At 41.8% G+C, this 22,200-nt stretch overlaps 1 protein-coding gene across 2 annotated transcripts in view; it reads left to right on the forward strand.

Moving 5' to 3' along the window:
- The first annotated feature begins 845 nt into the window (after positions 1 to 845).
- Positions 846 to 22,200, forward strand: part of Exd2 (exonuclease 3'-5' domain containing 2) — a 36,459-nt gene continuing 15,104 nt past the window's right edge. Inside the window, exons 1-4 of one of the 2 annotated variants that reach the window (XM_021179602.3) lie at positions 846 to 973; positions 9,735 to 9,814; positions 13,405 to 13,858; positions 17,965 to 18,221. In XM_021179602.3, the coding sequence (XP_021035261.1) occupies positions 13,451 to 13,858; positions 17,965 to 18,221 (665 nt within the window). In that variant the 5' untranslated portion in view covers positions 846 to 973; positions 9,735 to 9,814; positions 13,405 to 13,450. The remainder of the gene's footprint in view (positions 974 to 9,734; positions 9,815 to 13,404; positions 13,859 to 17,964; positions 18,222 to 22,200) is intronic. The other variant, XM_021179601.2, reaches the window with a different exon arrangement.

Here is a 22,200-nt window from a genome sequence, read left to right on the forward strand (position 1 = left end):
TACATTTTGAGAGTTGAGAGCCAGATTGTGATACACAACACCCTGCTTTAACCCCCTTAAAAAAAATCAATCCTGAATGGTTTCATATATAGACAATATTGTGGTTGTTATGAGGATATAGGGACCAGGAGAGATGACAACAGTAAAGAGCACTAGTTGCTCTTCTGGAGGACCCAGGTTCAATTAACAGCCCCCACACAATAGCTCAACACTTTCTATAATTTTTTTCCTTTTGTTTTTTTTTCTTTCTTTTTTTTTTTTTTTTTTTTTTTTTGTTTTTTCGAGACAGGGTTTCTCTGTGTAGCCCTGGCTGTTCTGGAACTCACTTTGTAGACCAGGCTGGCCTCGAACTCAGAAAACTGCCTGCCTCTGTCTGCCAAAGGCGGCTCAATGCCCTCTTCTGGCATCTTCAGGCATGTAGGCATATACTTGGTGGAAAGAGAGAGAGAGAGAGAGAGAGAGAGAGAGAGAGAGAGAGAAGATTAATGGCTATAATATATAACGCTAATGAAGAGCACATTCTGTAAACAGTTTCCTTATTTTCCCGCTTGAATATAAGAAAATTAATGTAGTGGAGAAACGCTACCCAGGGTAAAAGAGAAAATTATATGTCTTGTGTTGCATTTGTGAGCGAAAGTTCAATAGGCTTCTTCCTTCAAAGCCAAAACCAAAAGACGAAGCAGCATCTCAGAAAACACTACTTTTCTGAAGACATTAAGTCTTCGCAATTATAACCCCCCTTCCCCATCCTTTAACAGAGAACCTGGGGAGGAAACGCTGCCCTAGCGGCTTCCGTACAAAATGGCGCGGCCCATAGGCACACACCACGGGGGTTGTATCCTCCTGGCCAGCCACTGGGCCGGAAGTGGCTACGGCTTTTATGCATCCGGGTGGGTGCGTCCAGACCGCCGCGGGGGTTCCAGCTTGTCAGCGTGGGGTGCCGCAGGTGTTCGGTCGAGGCTGGAGGCCGCAGGTAAGGGAAGCTCAGGTTGGCAAAGTCCTCTCTGGGGTTGTGTGGCGGGCAGAGGGGTTTCCAGCGTGGCTCGAGAGGGTGGTGATGCTGAAGGGACCACTTTGCGCGTGGGCGACTGTTGGGCTGCAGAGGTGCCCAGGCGTTGTTGGCACTGCCCCTCTCCCCGCCCTGAGGCGCGGCCTCTTGGCCCCTCACTCTCGGTGTGGGCGGTTGAGCCCTCAGGTTCGGGGAGGACTCGTCCCGCCATTGGTCCCCAAGCCTTCCCGGGCCGCCCCTTTCCATCCGCCGGTCTCCTCGTCAGGAGCATTCACCAACCCTTCAAGGCTTCCTGACCTCGTCAGTTAAAAAGCAGCCCCCACCGGGGTTCCGCCCGGCTTCGGGGGGCCCGCCCCACTCGGTACCTGCGGGGCCACATCGCTCGCCGCCCGACCGATTTGTTGGGCACCACCTCTGGCTTTGGCTTTTCACATCCGCGGGGCAGATCAAACTAGAACTTTAAATCTTATTTATTAAAAATGGACATCTGTTCATCAAAATTCAGACAACTTAAGTATTTATAAGCTTTGGTACACGATTGGACGCAAATTCCCTTATGTAATTTTTCCCTAGAAACACAGAACTGTTTTGTTTTTAGTAACTTTTTTTTTTTTTTTTTTTTTAAGAACTGGAGTAGTGGGGAGGAGGAGGGTCTCTCGCTATGTAGCCCTTTCTGGCCTGGAACTCAGGGATCTGTTGGCCTCTGCCAAATGCTGGGATTAAAAGCTTGTACCACCACACCCGGCAAGATTTATTTTTGTTTATGTGTGTGCGTTATCTGGAGCCGGAGTTGCAGCCGCTTGTGAGCTGCCTGGTGGGAGGGAGTGTGCTAGGAGCTGAATTTGCGTCCTCTGGAAAAGCAGCTGGTGCTGTTGATTTATTTTGTTGAAAATACATCTTTTTCTCTTCACATAATATATTCCGACTGTGGTATCCCCTTCCTCCACCCCTTCCAGTTCCTCCCCACCTCCCTTCCCATCCGAATCCACTCCCTTTCTGTCTCAATTAGAAAACAAACAGGCTTCTAAGGGGTTATAATAAAATCGAACAAAATAAAATATAAGCTAAACAAAACCATCAAATCAAAATTGGACAAGACAAACAGAAGGCAAAGACACCAAGAGAAGACATACGAGTCAGAGACCTGCTTGTTTGAATACTCGGGGATCCCATAAAAACACTAAACTGGAAGCTGTAACTTAGCGGAGGACCTGTTGAACTCCTGCATGGGCCCTGTGCATGAAGCCCCAACCTCTCATGAGTTCCTATGAGCTATGTTGAGTTCATATAGAGGGTCTTGTTTTTTAGTGTCTTTCATCCCTTGTGGCTCTTACACTCTTTCCACCTCCTCTTGGGGGTGTGGGTGTGAGGTCCCTAAGCCCTGAGGGAAGGGTTTGACGGGAGGCACCACATTTAGAGCTGAGTGTTCCGAGGTTTGTCACTGTCTTAGTTAGGGTTTTACTGCTGTGAACAGACACCATGACCAAGGCAAGTCTTATAAAAACATTTAATTGGGGCTGGCTTACAGGTTCAGAGGTTCAGTCCATTATCATCAAGGTGGGGGCATGGCAGTATACAGGCAGGCATGGTGCAGGCGGAGCTGAGAGTTCTACGTCTTCATCCACAGGCTGCTAGTGGAAGACTGACTTCCAGGCAACTAGGGTGAGGATCTTAAGCCCACACCCACAGTGACACACCCATTCCAACAAGGCCACACCTCCAAATGGTGCCCCTCCCTGGCCCAAGAATATACAAACCATCTCAGTCACAGTGTCTGGCTGTGGGTCTCAGTATTCACATTCTGCTACAGGAGAAAACTCTGATAATGGCTGAACTGATCTAAGAGTATAGCAGTATGTCATTAGGCGTCATTTTACTGCCTCCCCCTTTATGAAGAGTGGTATTTGTTCTCGCCCAGGTCCCTGAATTATCTAGTTTCTTGCTGTTGGTCACCACAAGCAATGTTGAGTATAGGTTCCATCTCAGAGAGGAGGCTTTAAGTCAGATCAGATGTTGGTCGGTTACTCCATGAGCTTTGTTGTCACCACTGCCCTAGCATATTTTGGAGGCAGGACGCCACTGTAGATCAGAGGATTTGTGGCTGGCTTGATGTTTCTCTTTTGGTGGCATGTAGAGTACTTTCCTTCCCGTACCAAAGGCACTAGACCATAGGGGTGAAGGCTCTACGTAGGCGCTAGCTTGTTTCTCCAGGTTCAGTGAGTTCAGCAGTGGGGCTTTGGAGTTAGTTTCTGGAGAGCAACCCATAGTCTTGGCAACTGACTCAGTTGTTTGGGGATGAGATGTCTTTGGCCAACAATTCAATTAGGTGTAACCCAGTCCTAGTACCAGAAGTTTCATTTGGTGACAAGGTATCTGGCTGGGACTCTGTTTCCCCCATTATTTGGCTATTATATTTAGATCATCTTTATATATTTATTTATTGTAGGAAGCTTCTATTGTATTTGGTTTCCATACTCTTCCTCAAATGGCCCTTAATTTTAATTGTCTCCCCCATATTCCCTACCTCTTCCCACTTGATTCTCCTGTTCTAGCCCCCACCTCATCCATCAATAACTATTCTGTTTTCTTTTCCTAACGAGAGCTCTCTGTCCCCCTTATACCCCAACTCTATACCTAATCTTAGTGGTTCTATGGACAGTAGCTTGGTTATCATTGACTTAACTAATATCTACATATAAGTGAATATGTACCATATACAAGTGCTAACTGAATTAATTATATACAATAATGGATTTTATTATAACATTTTCATACATGTATACTACATATTTATGTGTATTGTGATAATAAAAGAGATAGCAACTAAAAAGTTTTAATAATTATCTAAATTAAAAAGCATAGTAAAAAAGTTTAATATAGAAAAATTATTTAGTCAAGTTTAGTTTGTTTCCTTTTTTTTTTTTTTTTTTTTTTGGTTTTCCGAGACAGGGTTTCTCTGTGTAGCCCTGGCTGTCCTGGAACTCACTCTGTAGACCAGGCTGGCCTTGAACTCAAAAATCTGCCTGCCTCTGCCTCCCAAGTGCTGAGATTATAGGCATCTGCCACCACTGCCTGGCTAGTTTGTTTTCAAAGCATACTCTAAAATACTTTTTTAAATTGCAGTCCATATATATGATCTTTAAAAGTCATGTAAAATATTTAAACAGAACATCCTCTTTGAATACTCTCTTCCCATCTGTATCTTTACTTTAAAAACAACAACAAAAAAAGAAATGTTTGTGGATTTGTTTTTTGAGACAAGGTCTCACTGTATAGTCCTAGATGGCCTCGAACTTACAGATAGTCTCTGCCTCCTGGGAAAAGGCCTGAACCACCATGTCCAGCTGGGTTTTTAAAAATTTTTATTCTTAGCTGGGCAGTGGTGGCACACGCCTTTAATCCCAGCACTTGGGAGGCAGAGGCAGGCGGATTTCTGAGTTCGAGGCCAGCCTGGTCTACAGAGTGAGTTCCAGGACAGCCAGGGCTACACAGAGAAACCCTGTCTCGAAAAAAACAAAACAAAACAAAAAACCCAAAAAAAACCCCAAAATTTTTATTCTTTTATATGTACACCTTGGTGTGTGTGTTGGGGGGTAAGTGGGGTGGGGGTGGGGGGAGGATGGGAGAGGGAAGAGAGATCAGGAGGGAGCATGCGCAAGCACCCAAGCTCAGGACTGAAGAGAAGACAGTATCTCCGGAACTGGAGTTGCATGCTGCTGTAAGGTGCCCAGTGTAGATGATAGAAACCCAAGTTGATCCTCTGAAGGAGCAGCAAGTCTCTCTCTTTTTTTTTTTTTTAGTTTGTTTTATTATTTTTGTATATGTGTATTGTCTGCATATATACCTGGAAAGCCAGAAGAGGGTATTGGATCCCTTGGAATCGGAGTTATAGGTGGTTGTAAACTGCCATGTGGGTGCTGGAAAAAACCACTAAGCCATCTCTCCAGCCCAAGCAGCAAGTTTCTTAAGTGCTGAGTCATTTTTCCAGCCCTGTTTTAAATTCTTTTGTTGTTGTTGTTTGTTTTTTTTTGAGTAGGGTCTTTTGTGCAACAGCTCAGGCAGTCTTGGAACTCACTTTGTAGACAAAGCTGGCCTCAAACTCACAGAACTCCACCTGCTTTTGCCTCTAGAGTTCTGGGAATAAATGCTTCTATTTAAAATTTTTTAAAAATAAAAAAATCACATTTATTGCTGGACATGGCAGCACATACCTTTAATCCTGCAGTCGGGAGGCAGAAGCATGTGGGTCTCTCAGTTCCAGGGTAGCTGGGGCTACATAGTGGGATCCTGGCTCACAAAAATCAGGTGGGAGGCAAGAGAGAACTCAGTGCTTTTTTTGGAGGATTCACACTGGATTCCTAGCACCCACGTGGTCATCTGTAACTCCAGTCCCTCTTCTGACTGCCTCAGATGCTACACACATATTGTTGTTTCTCTTGGTTGCTTTTGAGACAGGATCTTCTCTCTATGTCTCCCTGGCTGCCTTGGAACTCACTATGTAGACCAGGCTGGCCTTCAACTTACAGAGAACTCTACCTCTGCTTCCTGAGTGCTGGGAATATAGAAATGTGCCACCATGCCCAGCCTATCTATCTATCTATCTATCTATCTATCTATCTATCTACACACACACACACACACATATATATACATATATATATACACATATATATGCACACACACACACATATATATACACATATATATACATATAGACACACACATATATATATGTAAGAGTTTATATGAAGGGGGTTGGATCTGAGAGGAGATGAAGGGAGGTGAGTAGAATCAAAGTACATTATATGAACTTCTCTAAGAACTAATAAAGAAGTGAATAAGAAAAAAAATCATATTAGACTTACAAATGTGTACTTTTATAAATATGACGTATTGTACATACTCTGTAACTTGATTTATTTTTAAAAATGGTTACTAAAATGATTTTGCCCATCTGCAGAGACAAGCCTACTCTTTCTACTTATTCTTTCAACTCCACATCATGCTGACATTCCATACCATGCAAAATCCAGTAGGTTTCTTGTTTTCCACTTACCCAGTGCCATAAGTATCCGTCCACATGGTTCTGTGTGTCCATATGGACATCTCTGGACATAGATCCCTGTGGGTAAAATTGCTGGGTGGGAGGCTTTGGACATCTAATAATACCATATTGCCTTCAAATCATGTGTCAAAATACCTGCCTCTCCTAGGCTTTGGTTTTGATTTTGTTGTTGTTTGTATGTTTTTGTTTTTTTCAAGACAGGGTTTCTCTGTGTAGCCCTGGCTGTCCTGGAACTCATACTAAAGACCAGATGGGCCTTGAACTCACAGAGATCCACCTGTTTCTGCCTAAGTGCTGGGATCAAAGGCATGTGCCAGCACACATGCTGGGTATCACTGTTCTTTGTCAGTCTGAAGGATGAAAGGTGATTTATCATTGGGGCTTTGCTTTATAGTCTCAATTACTAGTGGGATTGAACGTCTTTTCATAGTTGGCCACTTGGATGTCTTTTTTTTTTTTTTTTTTTTTTGGAGAAATACTACTTTGCGCCGGGCAGTGGTGCCGAACGCCTTTAATCCCAGCACTTGGGAGGCAGAGGCAGGCAGATTTCTGAGTTCGAGGCCAGCCTGGTCTACAAAGTGAGTTCCAGGACAGCCAGGGCTACACAGAGAAACCCTGTCTCAAAAAACCAAAAATAAAAAGCCGGGCGTGGTGGCTCACGCCTTTAATCCCAACACTCATGTACAGAGAAACCCTGTCTCAAAAACAAAACAAAACAAAACACAAACAAAAAGAAAGAAGAAAGAAAAAGAAAAAAAGAGAAATACTACTTTGCATTGAACTGATCTTTTCTTATTGACTTATAGTGGTGTTTTATAGTCTCAGTTTTTTTTTTTTTTTTTTTTTTTTTGGTTTTTTGAGACAGGGTTTCTCTGTGTAGCCCTGGCTGTCCTGGAACTCACTTTGTAGACCAGGCTGGCCTCGAACTCAGAAATCCACCTGCCTCTGCCTCCCAAGTGCTGGGATTAAAGGCGTGAGCCACCACGCCCGGCTTATAGTCTGAGTTTTAATCATATATTTTCATTAGTTACTTTTGAGACAGGATCTCAGCTCAGGCCAGCCTTAAACTCATCCTCCTCCTTGCTTTACTGCCAGTGCTGTAATTACCGGCATGTAGCTGTGTACACTTTATTTTACTTTATTTTAAATTTTATATTTTTAAAAGACTTGTTTTATTTTTAACCATGTATTTGTGTGTTCATGTGTGGGTATTTGCACATAAGTGCAGGTATAGAAGGGACCCAGACACATAGGATGCTCTTGAGCTAGATTTACAGGAGGTTGTGAGTTGCCAGACATGCATGCTGGGAACCAAACTTAGGTTTTCTGCAAGAGAAGTGCAAGCTCTTAACTGTTGAGCCATCTCTCTAGGCCCTTATTTTATTTTATTCTATTTTTCTTTTTCAATGCAAAAGCAAGAGGTTTATTTTCTGATGCGATGGGATCAACCTTCAATTAGTCTCTCAAGGCAAGTGACTAGAAGGTGACCTTATTTTATTTCTGAGATAGATTTTCCTATGTAGTTCTGGCTGGTCTGGAACTTGCTATGTAGTCTTGAACTCACAAAGATATGTCTGCCTCCACCTCCAGAGTACTGGAATTAAAGGTTTACACTACTGTATCAGGCTTTATTTTTAGATTTATTGTATTTTAAATTGTATGTGTGTGTGTGTGTGTGTGTGTGTGTGTGTGTGTGTGTGTGTCTGTACATAAGTGCAGATTCCTGGAGAGGATGGAAGGGGGCATGGAATCTCCTAGAGCTGGAGTTACAAATGACTTTGAGCCACTGGGCATGGGTGCTAGGGACTGAACTCAGGTCCTCTGGGAGGCAACAAATAGTCTTACTACTGAGCCGACTCTCTATTCCCCAGATATGTATGTTTTAATACTTACTCCCATCACACTAATTTTTAAAGTTAAGGCTTGTTCTTTAACCATGTTGAATAGTCATAGAAATAAAGTTTTGCATTTTGTTTTCCTCTATTGATTTTGGCTGTGTGTATTTGTGCTGTGTGGCTATTGGTCTCTATCCTAGTGGTTCTCAGCTGAGAGATATTTGACTCCCAGAGACCACAGGACAACATCCAGAGAGTTTTGGTTAACTGAAGTGGTGCTATCATTAGCCTCAGTGAGGAGGTGCCAGGGATCGTGGTGCTGAACATTTTGCAGTGCCCAGGATAGCGTCTCCCCTCCAACCCCTTCTCTCCCTAACCCCCACCCCAGCACAGTTCTTCCCACCCTAAATGTCTGCTGTGCTAAGAATGAAACATTCTGTGTACAGAGAAGGCTCTTTCCCCTCTAGTTTGTTTGTTTGTTTGTTTACTTTATTTATGTGAGTACACTGTCACTCTCTCCAGACACCCCAGAAGAGAGCACCAGATCCCATCACAGATGGTTGTGAGCCACCAGGTGGTTGCTGGGAATTGAACTCAGGACTTCTGGGAAAGTAGTCAGTTCTCTTAACTGCTGAGCAGTCCCCTGTAGTTTATTTTTAAGAATGTTTTAAAAAGGAAGTTTAAATTACTATTAGACAGTTTCATACCTTTGTATAATGAATTTGACTCTCTTTTTTAAAAAGATTTTTCTTTTCTTTTTTTTTTCTAAAGATTTATTTAATGTATATGAGTACACTGCAGCTGTCTTCAGACACACCAGAAGAAAGCATCCCATCTCATTACAGATGGTTGTGAGCCACCTTGTGGTTGCTGGGATTTGAACTCAGGACCTCTGGAAGAGCAGTTAGTGCTCTTAACCACTGAGCCATCTCTCCAGCCCTTAAAAAGATTTATTCATTCATTTTATGTACGTGAGTACACTGTAGCTATCTTCAGTAGAAGAGGGCACTGGATCCCATTACAGATGGTTGTGAGCCATCATATGGTGAGGACCTCTGGAAGAACAGCCAGTGCTCTTAACCACTGAGCCATTTCTCCAGCCTGAATCTAACTCATTTTATTTCCATTCCTGTTCTCATCCTGTAAGTGCAAGGGCTATGATGTGTTGAGAAGACATTCTTTTTTTGTTTGTTTGTTTGTTTTTATTTTTGTTTTGTTTTGTTTTGTTTTTTGAGACAGGGTTTCTCTGTGTAGCCTTGGCTGTCCTAGAACTCACTCTGTAGACCAGGCTGGCCTCGAACTCAGAGATCTGCCTGCCTCTGCCTCCCAATCTCTGCTGGGATTAAAGGCGTGCGCCACCACACCCGACTGAGAAGACATTCTTTTGAAATTTTTTGTTCTTGTTTTTGTTTTGAGATAGATTTCTCTGTGTAGCCCTGGCTGCCCTGGAACTCTTTTCAGGCTGGCTTTGAACTCAAGAGATCCACCCACCTCTGCCTCCCAAGTGCTCAGATTGAAGGCAAGTATCACCATGTCCGACTTTTTTTTTTAATACAAAGATAGTATGTCACTGCATATCCCAGGCAAGCCTTGAACTCTCACTCTCCTACCTTACTCTCTTGAGTGCTGGGATTACAGGTCTACAACATCAGGTTCAACTCTCCTAAGATTTTTTAGGTGTTTTAGTTTTTCTTTACTTTCTCTAGAATTGGTGTGTAGTGTGTGGTACTGTTTCCCAAACAGTGTTTCTGTAAGTATTTGGCCTATTTTTGAGCCATAAATCTGAAACTCCATATTTATCATTTATTAATTAATTTTTTTATAGACACACAAAATCTGTTTCTGGACTCTGTATTATTCTCTGGCCTGTTTTCAAAATTGGCATCTCCAGCCTTTTGATATCTGGTAAGGTAAATTTTATGATTATCTTATATTATTGAAAGGTCTACTTCATCTGCTCACATGTTCTTTTGCTTTTTAAAATATTTATGTGTATGTGTGTGTACACGCAAGTGTATATGTGCAGGCCCTGAGTTAAAGGCAGTTGTAAGCTGCCTGACAGGTTCTCTAAACTGAATTTAGGTCCTCTGGGAGAGCAGAAGGCATTGGCGCTGCTGAGTCATCTCTCTGTCCCCATGGCCTTATTTTATAAGTAGGCTATTTTTAGTTTCTTTTTCAGATTTAATTTTAGAACCAATTTGTCAAAATAGTATTTTAATGGCTTTAGTGCAGTATAATTCATACGTCATGCAATTTGCTACCCATTGTATACAAATTGATGATATTTAGTATAGTCATAGAATTATGCCACCCTCACCACATTTTAGTTTTAGAACACCTTTATTACCCCCTCATAAAACCTGATCTATTTAAAAGTCATTCCCCAACCCCCAAAATTCTTATGCCCCATTTGTAGGCAACTCCTCATCTCTCTGTCTTGTCTTTTGTGACTAGCCTCTTTATTTAACATGTTTCTAAGGTTTGTGCCTAGTAGAATATCTATCAGGACTGTATTGCTGAATAAAAGTCTATTCTAAGACATATATCTTTTTTTTAAAAATTTAATTGTGCTTGTGTGTTTTGTGTGTGCACTTTTGAAAATAGCAGAAGAGGGTATTGGACCTGCAGGCAGTTGTGAGCCATCTGATAGTGATGCTGGACATCAGACTCAGGTCCTCCGAAAGAGCAGCAGGTGCTCCTAGCCAGTGAGCATCTCTCCATCCCTAAGACTGTGTTAACGGACCACAAACTGGATGGGTTAAAATAATGGAAATCAATTCTCCCACTGTTCAGGAAATTAGAGGTGCATAATTAAGGATTAAGGTGTTAGGAGGACTGTACTGTCTCTTTGGTGGGGTGTTGGGTATGGGAGAGTTGTTCCTTTCCTTCTAGCTTCTAGTGATAAAGACCTGTGGCTTTCCTTTGTTTGCATGACTTCAGTCTCTGCCTCCATCTTCTCCAGCCTTCTTTCCCATGTGTCTGTCACTTTTGACTCTCTGTCTTTCTTTTGCTTGTAGGATACCAGTCACGCTGGATTAAGGCCCACTCTACACCAGTATGACCTTGTCTTATCTTGATAACACAAGGAAGACCCTGTTTCCTAATATGGGCACAGTCACAGGTTCTGGGGGCTAGAATGTCAACATACCTTTTTGGAAGACACAACTCAACTCATAACCTGTAGCAAAGCTGTTTTATGTGCCTTACCAGTTAACAGGCTTTGGGTTCTTTCCACCTTGGGGCGGTTACAGACAGTGCTGCTGTGCACTTTCTGTGGATGTGTTTTCATTCCCTTCTATGCGTGGCTGTAATGGAACTTGGAGCCCTGTGGTGTCTTTATGCTTAACTGTTGAGGACCTGCCAGGCTGTTTTTCAAAGCAACTGCGCCATTTGACATTTCCACGGACAGTGTGTGAGTTTTTCATTTTCCCACAAACTTGCCAGTTCTTTTTATCTGCCTTTTTGAGAGTTATGGTAGTGGTTTTGAAGCATTACATCATTGTGGTTTTGAGTTGCATTTTTCCTAATGGCTAACGATGTTGAAGAGTGTTTCATGTGCTATTTGGCCATTGCTCAGTTGTCTTTCAGATTTCTAGTCATAGTCTCAAGTGAGGTGTTTTTAATTGGTTGACTTGTCTTTTTATTACTGAGTTGTAAGAGTTTATATTTCTAAACACCTGACCTTAACAGATACATGGCTTGCAAATATTTTCTCCAATTCTTCAGGGTCTCTTGGGGATATCTGGGTAGCTAATTTCTTTCCTTTGCTTTTTGTTTTTTTTTTTTGTTTTTTGTTTTTTGGTTTTTTTTTTTTTTTTTTTTGAGATCTGGTTTCTCTGGGTAGCCTTGGCTGTCCTGGAACTAGCTCTGTAGACCAGGCTGACCTGGAACTTACAGAGATCCACCTGCCTCTGCCTCCCAAGTGCTGGGACTAAAGGTGTGCACCACTACCACCCAGCTGTCGGTTTTTGAAAAGGATTTTTAAAACGAGGTTTATGTTGAATATGTGCTTTATCTTGAATATTCTTAGAAAGTAGTTACTGTAATTTGGATGTGGTAAAGGAGTGTGCCCCAGTGTGGTACTCTTGGGAGCTGGTGTGACCTGTGCGAGATGGGGTCTTGTGGAAGTCCTCAGGTCAGCTGGGGATGGGGAGATAATTGAGAGACCTCGGCTCCTTTACCAGCCTTGTTGTTGTTGTTGTTGTTGTTTTGAGACAGGATCTGTGTCTATAGACCTGGCTAGTCTAGAATTTGGTAGGTAACCCAGGCTTCAAACTTGCTGTCCTTTCTCAGTCTTAATACTTCTGGGATTACAGGTGTGTGCCTAGCTTCTATGAAGTATTCTTACTGACTTTAGAGGTTTGTTTATTTGTTTGAATTCTAGGCTCTGGTTTTCCCTAGAAATTCTCTTTGTTTTCTGTGTTAAAAACACATGGACTGTGTAAATCACTTCTGTGATTGACTCTACCTGCTTCTAACAGATTTCCCCACTGAATTGGTCCTAGTTGAGCTTCTTGCCTCTGGATTCTCTTTTTATGAGAATGATATGAACTTGGACTCTGTCTTAAGTACAAACATGGGTGCTGGGAATTAAACTCTGGTCTTCTACGAGGTTAACAAGCACTCTTACCACTGAGTTATCTCTCCAGCCTTGTGCTCTCTAACTCTGGAGACAATTCCTACTCTTCCCTTTTCTGCCTCCCAAATGCAGGGATTGCAGGTGTGTATCACTTCCATTTTATTTATTTATTTATTTAAAAAAATCTTCAGTGCTGAAGGCTATAACTAAGACTTTGAATATGCTGGGCAAGCCATCTACCACTGAGCTAAAAAGTGTTTAAAATTAAGTTTATTTGTGTGGGAGTATGTATGTGTGTATGTGTGTGTGTGCGCAATCGTGGTAGGGGAAGTGGGGACAACTTTTGGAAATTAATTCTCCTTTCACTAGGTCCAGGGATTGAACTCAGGTTACTGGTCTTGTCAACAAATGCTTTTACCTGCTGAGCCAATTTGCTAGCTTTCATTCTGATTCTACTTTGTATCATTAAGAGAATCCTAGGCATTTGTCAGAGTGTAGGTGAATTTGTGGAAGCAAGAATGAAAATAGAACTAGAATAACAAAGTATAAAGATGTGGTATTACACACTTGTAATTTCAGCACTTAAAGGTTAAGGTAGGAAGATTGGCTTTTAAGGTCATTGCTAGTTATATAATAAGTTCAAAGTCTGCCTGGACTGCATGAGACCCTGTCTCAAAAAAAAAATATATATATATATGTGTGTATGTATACACACAGACACACACATATGGAGGGAGAAATGAAATCTTAACACTTTTGTATCAAAACTTGTTTTTTGGTTTTGTTTTTTTGGTTTTTTTGTTTTGTTTTGTTTTTAGTTTATGGGCACAGAGATCTGGACTTTTTTAGGGGAAAATTTGTCTATGTCTAAATTTGTATTCTATTTATAAATATATTTTTGACGTTTGTTTTGCAGATTATAGGATCAGTGAAATGCTTTCCTAAACAGTGAAAGGCTAAAGATGTCTAGACAAAATTTAGTGGCTTTGACAGTAACCACCCTTCTGGGTGTGGCCATGGGGGGATTTGTCCTGTGGAAAGGCATCCAGCGTAGATGGAGTAAGACAAGCAGAGTGATGGAGCAGCAGCAGCCACCTCAGCAGCCACAGCAGCAGCCGCAGCCACAGCCACAGCTACAGCCAGAGCAGCCACAGCCACAGCAGCAAGTGCCTCGTGGGAGGGAGTGGCCCCCTCCAGAAGATGACCAGCTGCCCTTTGGTGCCCTGAGAGCACCCAGAGCCTCATGGGAGGAGAGGATCCTCCAGGCAGAGGTGGTGACGGTGTCTCAGGAGGCAGAGTGGAATCAGATCCAGCCCTTTCTTAAAAGAGAGTTGGAGGACTTTCCTGTGCTTGGAATTGACTGTGAATGGGTGAGTTGTTTAAAAGCTGAAACAGAGTCTCATTCGCTTTCCTGATTTGGGCCGGGGGTAGCCAAGAACAGACTGAGCTCAAAGAGAATTACTTTGTTCTTGCCTTGCTTGTAAGTACACCTTAGCAGGTGATGCTGATGTCCTCTGGGTAGGGGTGACCTTAGAGTTGTTATTCTGGAGTCAGGTGGGCCTTCATGAGTTTCACTTTTACTGCACTGGACGAGCTAATTAATTAGATTTCTAAGTCTTTCTACTTATTTGTAATCTGAATGTAAGGACATCCACTTCTAGTGACACACTCTAAGTACTCAAGTAAATACTCACTATAAAGGTTAAGTACAGTTTTAACTTACAGCAAGTGTTCATCAAATACCAGCTCCTAGCTAGGTGTGGTGGTGCACACCTGTGACCTCAGCACCCTGGAGTGCTAAGGCAAGAGAGTCAGAGCAAGTTCAAGGCTATGCTGGGCTATATTGTGAATTTGAGGCCAACCTGGGTTATAAAGTAAGGGTCAGTCTTAAAAAACAAACAAACAAACCCCACCCCCACACTCCCTACCTATTTTAGTTTTTGTTTTCAGTTTGTTTTTGAAGACAAAATCTAGGCTGGCCTTGAACTTGATATGTAGCTGAGAGTAACCTTTACCTCCTAAGTACCGTTCAAAGGTGTTTACTACTCTACTGGTTTGTTAATACTCCTGTAAAAAAAAGACTATTTATGGATATGTGTGTGCCACCATGTCCTCTGTGTGCCACACCATGGGTCAGACCCAGGGATTCACACATGCTCGCCAAGTGATCTACCAGCTGAGCTACACATCCTTAGCTCTTAAGACAGTTTTTCTTTTTTTGAGGTTTGTTTTCTTAAATTTGTGTTTTTGTGGTTTGTGTATTCTCATATATATATGTGTGTATGTATGTGCCAGTGCGTGTGTGCTGTGCTATACATGTGAAGGTCAGAGGACAACTTTGCGGATAGGGAAGGCATGGCCCTGGCCTTAAGGACTTAGAACCTTGCAGGAGAAGGCATACAGACCAAGTTCAAGCATGTAGAAAATGCCATGGTAACTACCATGTCTCTAAAGGTATTTTCAAGGGATTTATCAAACACAGTGTCACAAGTAGGAGGAGGAGGGATATTTTATACTCAAGGTAACCAAGATTATAAAGAAAAAATAGGCAATATCACAAAGAATAACACTAAAAGTTTCCAGGTGGTCCTCTGTCTCTACCTTTCCTCTCTGAGGAGTGCTGGGAGGACAGATCTGCACTGCTGCACTGGCTTCTTACGTGGGTTCCGGGTTACACTCTGGTTGTTACGTTTTCTTTTCTACTTTTACCTTTGGGCCAGCTCCCAGCTCCTAGTGGTGTTTAGAGACTGGGTTTCATGGTGTAGCCCATGCAAGCTGAAAAGTCTAGATCCTCTGGTCTCCTTCCATTTTAGTATTAGAATTAAATACTCCTCTATTCCTCTTTTTTTTTTAAAGAAATTTATATTATTTTATGTGTTGTGTGTGTGTGTGTGTGTGTGTGTGTGTGTGTGTGTGTGTGTGTGCAGGTACCAGCAGTGGTCTGAAGAAGGCTTTGGATCCCCTGGGGCTAGAGTTATAGCAGCCATGAACAGCCAGTCCCACTTGAGAACACAACTTGGGTCCTGTGTAGGAGCAGCAGGTGCTTTTAACCACTGAGTCCTCTCCCTTGTCTTTATTCCTGACTTTTAAAGGTGTTCTTACTCTTGGGTGTAGGTTGGCTCTTTTGATACAGAATGTTGTCTACAGTTATGACTGGCCTAGTACTTACTACATTGTTAAGGCTTGTCTGGAACTTGCAGCAGTCCTCCTGTCTCAACCTCCTAAGGGTTGGGATGACAGTCACACATATTACGCCTAATCCTTATGCCAGATTTTTTAGAAATTATTTCTGGTACCTATTGATAATAAAATACTCATTGTTCTAAAAATGCCTTTTTTCAAAGTCTTGTAAAAATATTTTCTCTGAGTGTAGTATTTTAGCTTTGTCATTTTCAAGACTGAATTTCATTGTTTTCTGGTTTCCATTGTTGCTGTTGAAGATAATTGCCACTCTATTTTATTGATTCTTTGTAGATAATCTGATTTTTTTTTTTTATAACTCTGAAAATGTGCTAAGTTGAGTCTGGATTCAGCTTGGGATTCATAAAGCTGTCTGGATATAAGAACTTTTTTTTTTATCATTTTGAAATTTTTATTTTCTTTTTTTGGTTTTTGAGACAGGGTTTCTCTGTATAGCCCTGGCTGTCCTGGAACTCACTTTGTACACCAGGCTGGCCTCGAACTCAGAAATCCGCCTGTCTCTGCCTCCTGAGTGCTGGGATTAAAGGGTGCGCCACAACTGCCTGGAGAAATTTTCTTTTAAGATATTTTATGCTATTTATTTTCTTTTGTGCTCTCTTTCTTGCTTTGCTTGCTATGTAGATCGGGTTGTCCTCATACTCACAGAGATCCACCTGCCTACACCTCCCAAGTGTAGGGGAATCAAAGGTATGTTACCACACATGGCACCAGCTTTCTCCTGAGGAGATATACAAATGACCCAATTGGTAAAACAGTGCCTAGAAAGAAATTCTAAGGCTTTGGTGAGTTAAGACACCAAATTTAACTGTGCTATGCTGAATAGAAAGGTAGAATGTAAGGGCAAAGACTCTTACATTTTGTCTTTAGTAGCAGTTCTTTGTGGTGTTGACTGTTTTCTCTTGGTAATCTTGATTGTCTCAAGTATAATATAGTTCTTCTCCAGGAACTTATGACACTTAAGGTATTTATCATGCCATTTTCTGTATGTGAGAGCTTGGTCTGTATGTCTCTTCTTCCTGAAAGGTTCTAGTGTTCCTGAGGCTAAGGGCTGTGCCATCCATAATTCTGTACACATTGTGTGAGCCTCAGCCTTCCCAGTACTGCCTTGGTTGGCAGGTGATTCTGAGTAGCTTGCAGGATGTGTACTGTTGGATGCCCACCACTATCTGCATTCTACCTGCTAGATTCCTACATAGGCTCTTATTCCTCTGTGATGACTGAGATTTTTCCAGGCTGAAATTTCTCTTCAGGGGTAAAATCACTCTCCCTTTAGAACTACTGTTATAGACACTGAGTTTGAGTTATAATGCTGTTAATCCCATTATAGTTGGTAAGCTGTGTCACCTATAGGCTGAAATTTTCTTTTCCTGAAAAATGAAAAGGAATTTATTTGGTTTCATCTGTTCTGTGGATTGCTTTCAGAGTCCTTAAACCTTAAAAGGAATCCTTTAAAATAGGAACAAATTTTGTATGTATGTTTTTCTGGGATACCATTCTTTCAGCATTTTCTCAAACTCATCTATGACACCCAAAAGATTAAAGATTGATGTAAATGTTGAGATAATATGCATAGTGATTTTCTTCTCTTAAGATATAAAGGTCCTACCTATGTTCAGCATTTGTGCTTTGTTACGTTTTTGATGAACTCCATCTATGACTTTGTCCCACCAGGATCTGTTACACTGGCAGAGCTGTTCTCTTCACTGATAATTGTTTTGTGTTTTTGAATCAGGGCCCCACTATATAGCTTTGGCTGACTTGGAGCTCAATATGTAGATCAGGCTGGCCTTAAACTCATAGAACACCCCATATTCCATGCTGGGATTAGAAGCAAAGGCCAATGCACATACTCTTGAGGCAGTGCTGATAAGGCAAATGATGGTGGGTACTAGCATGTGCCATAGAGCATCTGGAGATGGTGCCAGTTGGCACTCGGTTCTTAGCCTTTTAAACCCAGCATGTTCCCTCTGACTGAAAGTGTGTGTCCCAGAGCTCCGGAGTCAGCCTGTTGCTATTTATAGACTGATCAGATTTCTGGCCCTGTGACGCTTATTCAGACTGCTGCTTTATAAGACCCCATATCTCTTAGAACAGGCGCTCATTGCGTTTAACTTCCAATCCATTCTGCTGCTCCCTCTGGTAAGCGAAGGATGTATCTCTTATATTTTGTTGTTGTTGTTGCTGCTGGTTTTTTGTTTTGCTTTGGCCAGAGTTTTGTTTTGTCATACAGCTGTGCAAGGCTGTGAATGAACTATGATGTCTTGTTCTTTTACAGGTGAATTTGGAAGGCAAAGCCAGTCCTTTGTCACTCCTACAGATGGCTTCCCCAAGTGGCTTCTGTGCACTGGTTCGCTTGCCCAGACTGATATATGGAGGCAGAACACTACCCAGGACGCTTTTGGATATATTGGCAGATGGTGCTATCTTAAAAGTAGGAGTGGGATGTTCAGAAGATGCCAACAAGCTTCTACAGGATTATGGTCTCATTGTCAGGGGATGTCTGGACCTCCGCTACCTAGCCATGAAGCAGGGGTACGGTTTGCATGCATACCAGGATTCCCGGCAAGCATTGTTTTTGAGCTGTAGTTAACTAGCGATCAATAATGAAGCATTTAAAATTGTTAGAAACCTAAAGGCTTTAGAAATGCGTATTGGATTTGTGAGGAGACATACCAATGTCTGAGAAAGTTTAGTTGGCTAAAATTTCTTTTTTGATGAAACTGTAATCACCTGTAAAGGGGAGGTTTTAAACCAGTGACCCACTGGCTAAGTTAAAACTTTGCTTTGTTTATTTTTTTCCTGTGTGAAATCTGTTTTAAATCCAGAAGACTAGATATAAGAATCTCTATTTGTGTAACTTTTCAGAAATTACATGACCTCTGACCTCAGAGTCCAGAGTTGTAGGTGGTAACAGTGGGCCAGGTTTGGTCTTTTCCTTTTTGATATGCATACTCAATTTTTAAGAAATAATTTAATTACTTTTATTTTATGTGTATTGGTATATGCATGTCTGTGTGAGGGTGTCAGATCTTTGGAGTTACAGACAGTTGTGAGCTGCCAGTAGGTTCTGGGAATTGAACCTAGGTCCTCTGGAAGAGCAGTCAGTGCTCTTAACTGCTAAGCCATCTCTCTAGACCTGTGCATACTCAATTTAACTTCCCAAGTCCTCACCACTCCTTGGTAAGCCTAACTTCTAGTCAGCATTTAAGTGTGCAAACCCTGCTTTAGGCCCAAATTATGGTCAGCCTTGATCTTGAGTTGGAGAGAGAAACTTCCCATCTTAGCTTTTCCTTCTGGGGGACCAATTTCACCTCATCTTTTTGGGATCACGTGAAATTCCTCAGGTGCATACACAGTTCTCATGTGTCGATTATTTATTTCCTTAAATTTTATTTATTTCCTTTTATGTATTTGTGTGTTTTGCCTGCATGTATGTTTATGGAGGCCAGAGGACATTGGAACCTCTGCAACTGGCATTTTAGAGTTGTGTGAGTGACTGTGTGGGAGTTGGGAACTAAATGTGGGTTTTCTGCAAGAGCATCAAATGCTCTTTTTTTGTTTGTTTGGTTGGTTGTTTTGGTTTGGGTTTTGAGACAGGGTTTCTCTGTGTAGCCCTGGCTGTCCTGGAACTCACTCTGTAGACCAGGCTGGCCTTGAACTCAGAAATCCACTTGCCTCTGGCTCCCAAGTGCTGGGATTAAAGGAGTGCACTACCACGCCCGGCGCATCAAGTGCTCTTAACTATTGGACCATCTCTCCAGAAACCACAGTCCTCATTTATACTGACAGGAACAGAAACAACCTCCTGTCCTCTCTTAAATGAAACTGTTACTATAAGGTGGGAGAGTGTCATAATCTCAGAGAAGACTTAATTAAAACCTGTGCCAGTCTGAATTTTTGAGCATGAGTGAATTTTTATTTTGGTTTGCTACCTTTTTAACCTTTTTAGTGAAGTATTTTTTTTCCTAGTATTATATGAAAATATTATTATAAAAATTAAAACTCTTTGAAGTTTGAACTAAAGAAGAAAGTGGCATTATTTCTTTTTTGTTGTTTGGTTGGTTTTTGAGACAGGGTTTCTTCTCTATGTAACAGAACAGCCCTGGCTGTCCTGGAGCTCACCAGGTTGTAGACCAGGCTGCCTTCTAATTCACAGAGATCTATCTGCCCCAGCCTCTGGAGTGCTGGAATTAAAGGCATGTGCCACCACCACCTGGGCCAAAAGCTGCATTTCACTAGGCCTCTCTGCATTCTTCTGTATATAGTGGGTAAGAAGTTGAGTCAGGAGCATGTCTGGATTGTTAGTGCTGTTGGTTACCAGCTGTGTGGGCTGTATAAGGTACTAAACCCCACTCCTTCTTATTTATAGAGATAATAATCTTACCTTATAGGGTTGGTGAAGGATTAAATGATTAAGCAATATGAAGAATTGAGGAATACTATATGTTATATACAGCATTATATGACTTTTAATGTTAACTACCATTGTAATCATATCACTATAATTTTGGCATAATCATTTGATTGATTTTCTGATATCTCTCTATGCATTTGAAAACACATGAATGTATGTAAATTGAAAGTGCATTGAGTTCTCTGAGTAAATGCAGAATAGCTGAGTATCAATTTAACTAAAGATGGGCTGGGTGTGGTGGATAACTTCTATAATATCAGCACTCAAGATGCTTAGGTGGGAGGGCCACAAATTTGAGGCCAGCATGGGATAGATCATGGGCCCCTGTCTCAAAAACAGCCCCCAGAAGAATTAGGCCAAAGATAATTATTATCATGAAATGATAAGTATACAAGTTAGAAATAAAAATGAAATTGTGCATGTGTTCAGATGCACACACATATGTTCATGTGTGGAGGCCAGAGGTCACTGGAGTGTCTTCTTCAATTGTTTTTCCTTTCATTTTGTGGTTGATTGAGACATGATCTTAGCGTATAGCCATAGCTGGCCTGGAACTCACTTTGTAGACCAGGCTGGCCTTGAACTGGAGACATGCATGCCTGTCTTTGCCTCCTAGGTGCTGGGATTGAAGGCATGTACCATCATCTTCAACCTTCCACTTTATTTTTGAGACAGAGTCTTTCACTGAATCTGGAGTTCTCAGATTTGACTAGACTGGCTGGCCCTTATGCCTCTGTGTCTGCCTCTTAGTGCTGGGATTACAGCTGTGTTCAACCACAGCTGGCCTTCCTCATGGGTTCTGGGAGGTCAAGCTCCTTATGCTTACAGAATAAGTACTTTACTGATTGGGTCATTCCTCCAGAACAAGAATGAAACTTGTATCAGACCTTCACTTTCATTTGGATTTTCTTTTCTTTCTTTCTTTCTTTCTTTCTTTCTTTCTTTCTTTCTTTCTTTCTTTCTTTCTTTCTTTCTTAATGTTTTCAGTACTGGGAATTGAGCTTCTGTACTTGAATTGATTCATTGGGAAAGTGCTATAGCATTGAACTGTATTTCTGGCCCAATACCCTTCATTTTAAATGAACTCTTTTCAAAATTAAATTATTAACCATTATTGACATTCCCCAGCCCCTATTTTATTTCCGGGCCTTCACCACTGAGCTACACTCTGGGCTCTACTTTTGTGGTTTTTAATGAAATTAAATAAAGTTTAGTAGCCCCCTCCACCAAATCCTTAGCTTCCATGAATTTGACCAAGACCTATTTATTTCATTCAAATGTGCCTGGCTTTTCTGTGTCTTTTGGTCTCGGGAGATGAGATGTGACTGTTGACTGCTTGTTTGGCAAGGGAAAGCTTCCTGTTCTTCCTCATTACAGTGGTTTTGTCTCCTGCAATCCCTGAGGAAACTGTGCTGTAACACTGACAGGAGCCTCTGCCTGTCAGCTTGCTGCTCTGTGACTTCCGGATGCTCACTCTGGACCATTGTCATGCTATTATGTACTGATTTATCTTGTTATTATTTGGGTACCAGGGATTGGATTCAGAGCCTCATGCATGCTAGGCAAGTACTCTCTCACTTAGGTTTCTAAGCCATCTCTCTAGCCCAGGTCTTTACACTTTCATCTGCATTCAAATGAATGTACACACACGTACATACACACACAAACACGTGCAAAGATTTAAAACATTTTAAATGAATAAATGACTAAGGTCTGGCGTAGCCCTGCTGGTCTCGAATTCCATGTAACTGAGCACGATCTTGGTCTGGGAATTATAAGCATGTACCACCACAGTCTCTCTTAATGTTGTCTGCGTGTATGTGAATTTCATTCTCTTTACTTAAAATTTAGTTTCTCTGTGTATGAGAGAGCATGTGTCCCGAGGACATGTGGAGAGATGGCTCAGCAGTTAAGAGCACTTTCTGCTTGCTCTTCTAGAGGTTCTGAGTTCAATCAATTCCCAGTAACCACAGGCTCACAACCATCTGTAATGGGATCCAGTGCCCTCTTCTGGTGTGGTATGGGGATTGGGGATTAAACTCAGGTTGTCAGGACTAGTGGGAGATGCCTTTGCCCTGTGCTAGCTCCCTGGCCCAC

Source organism: Mus caroli, unplaced genomic scaffold, assembly GCF_978045245.1.
Source record: "Mus caroli unplaced genomic scaffold, Mus_caroli_1 scaffold_14, whole genome shotgun sequence".
Lineage (NCBI taxonomy): Eukaryota > Metazoa > Chordata > Mammalia > Rodentia > Muridae > Mus > Mus caroli.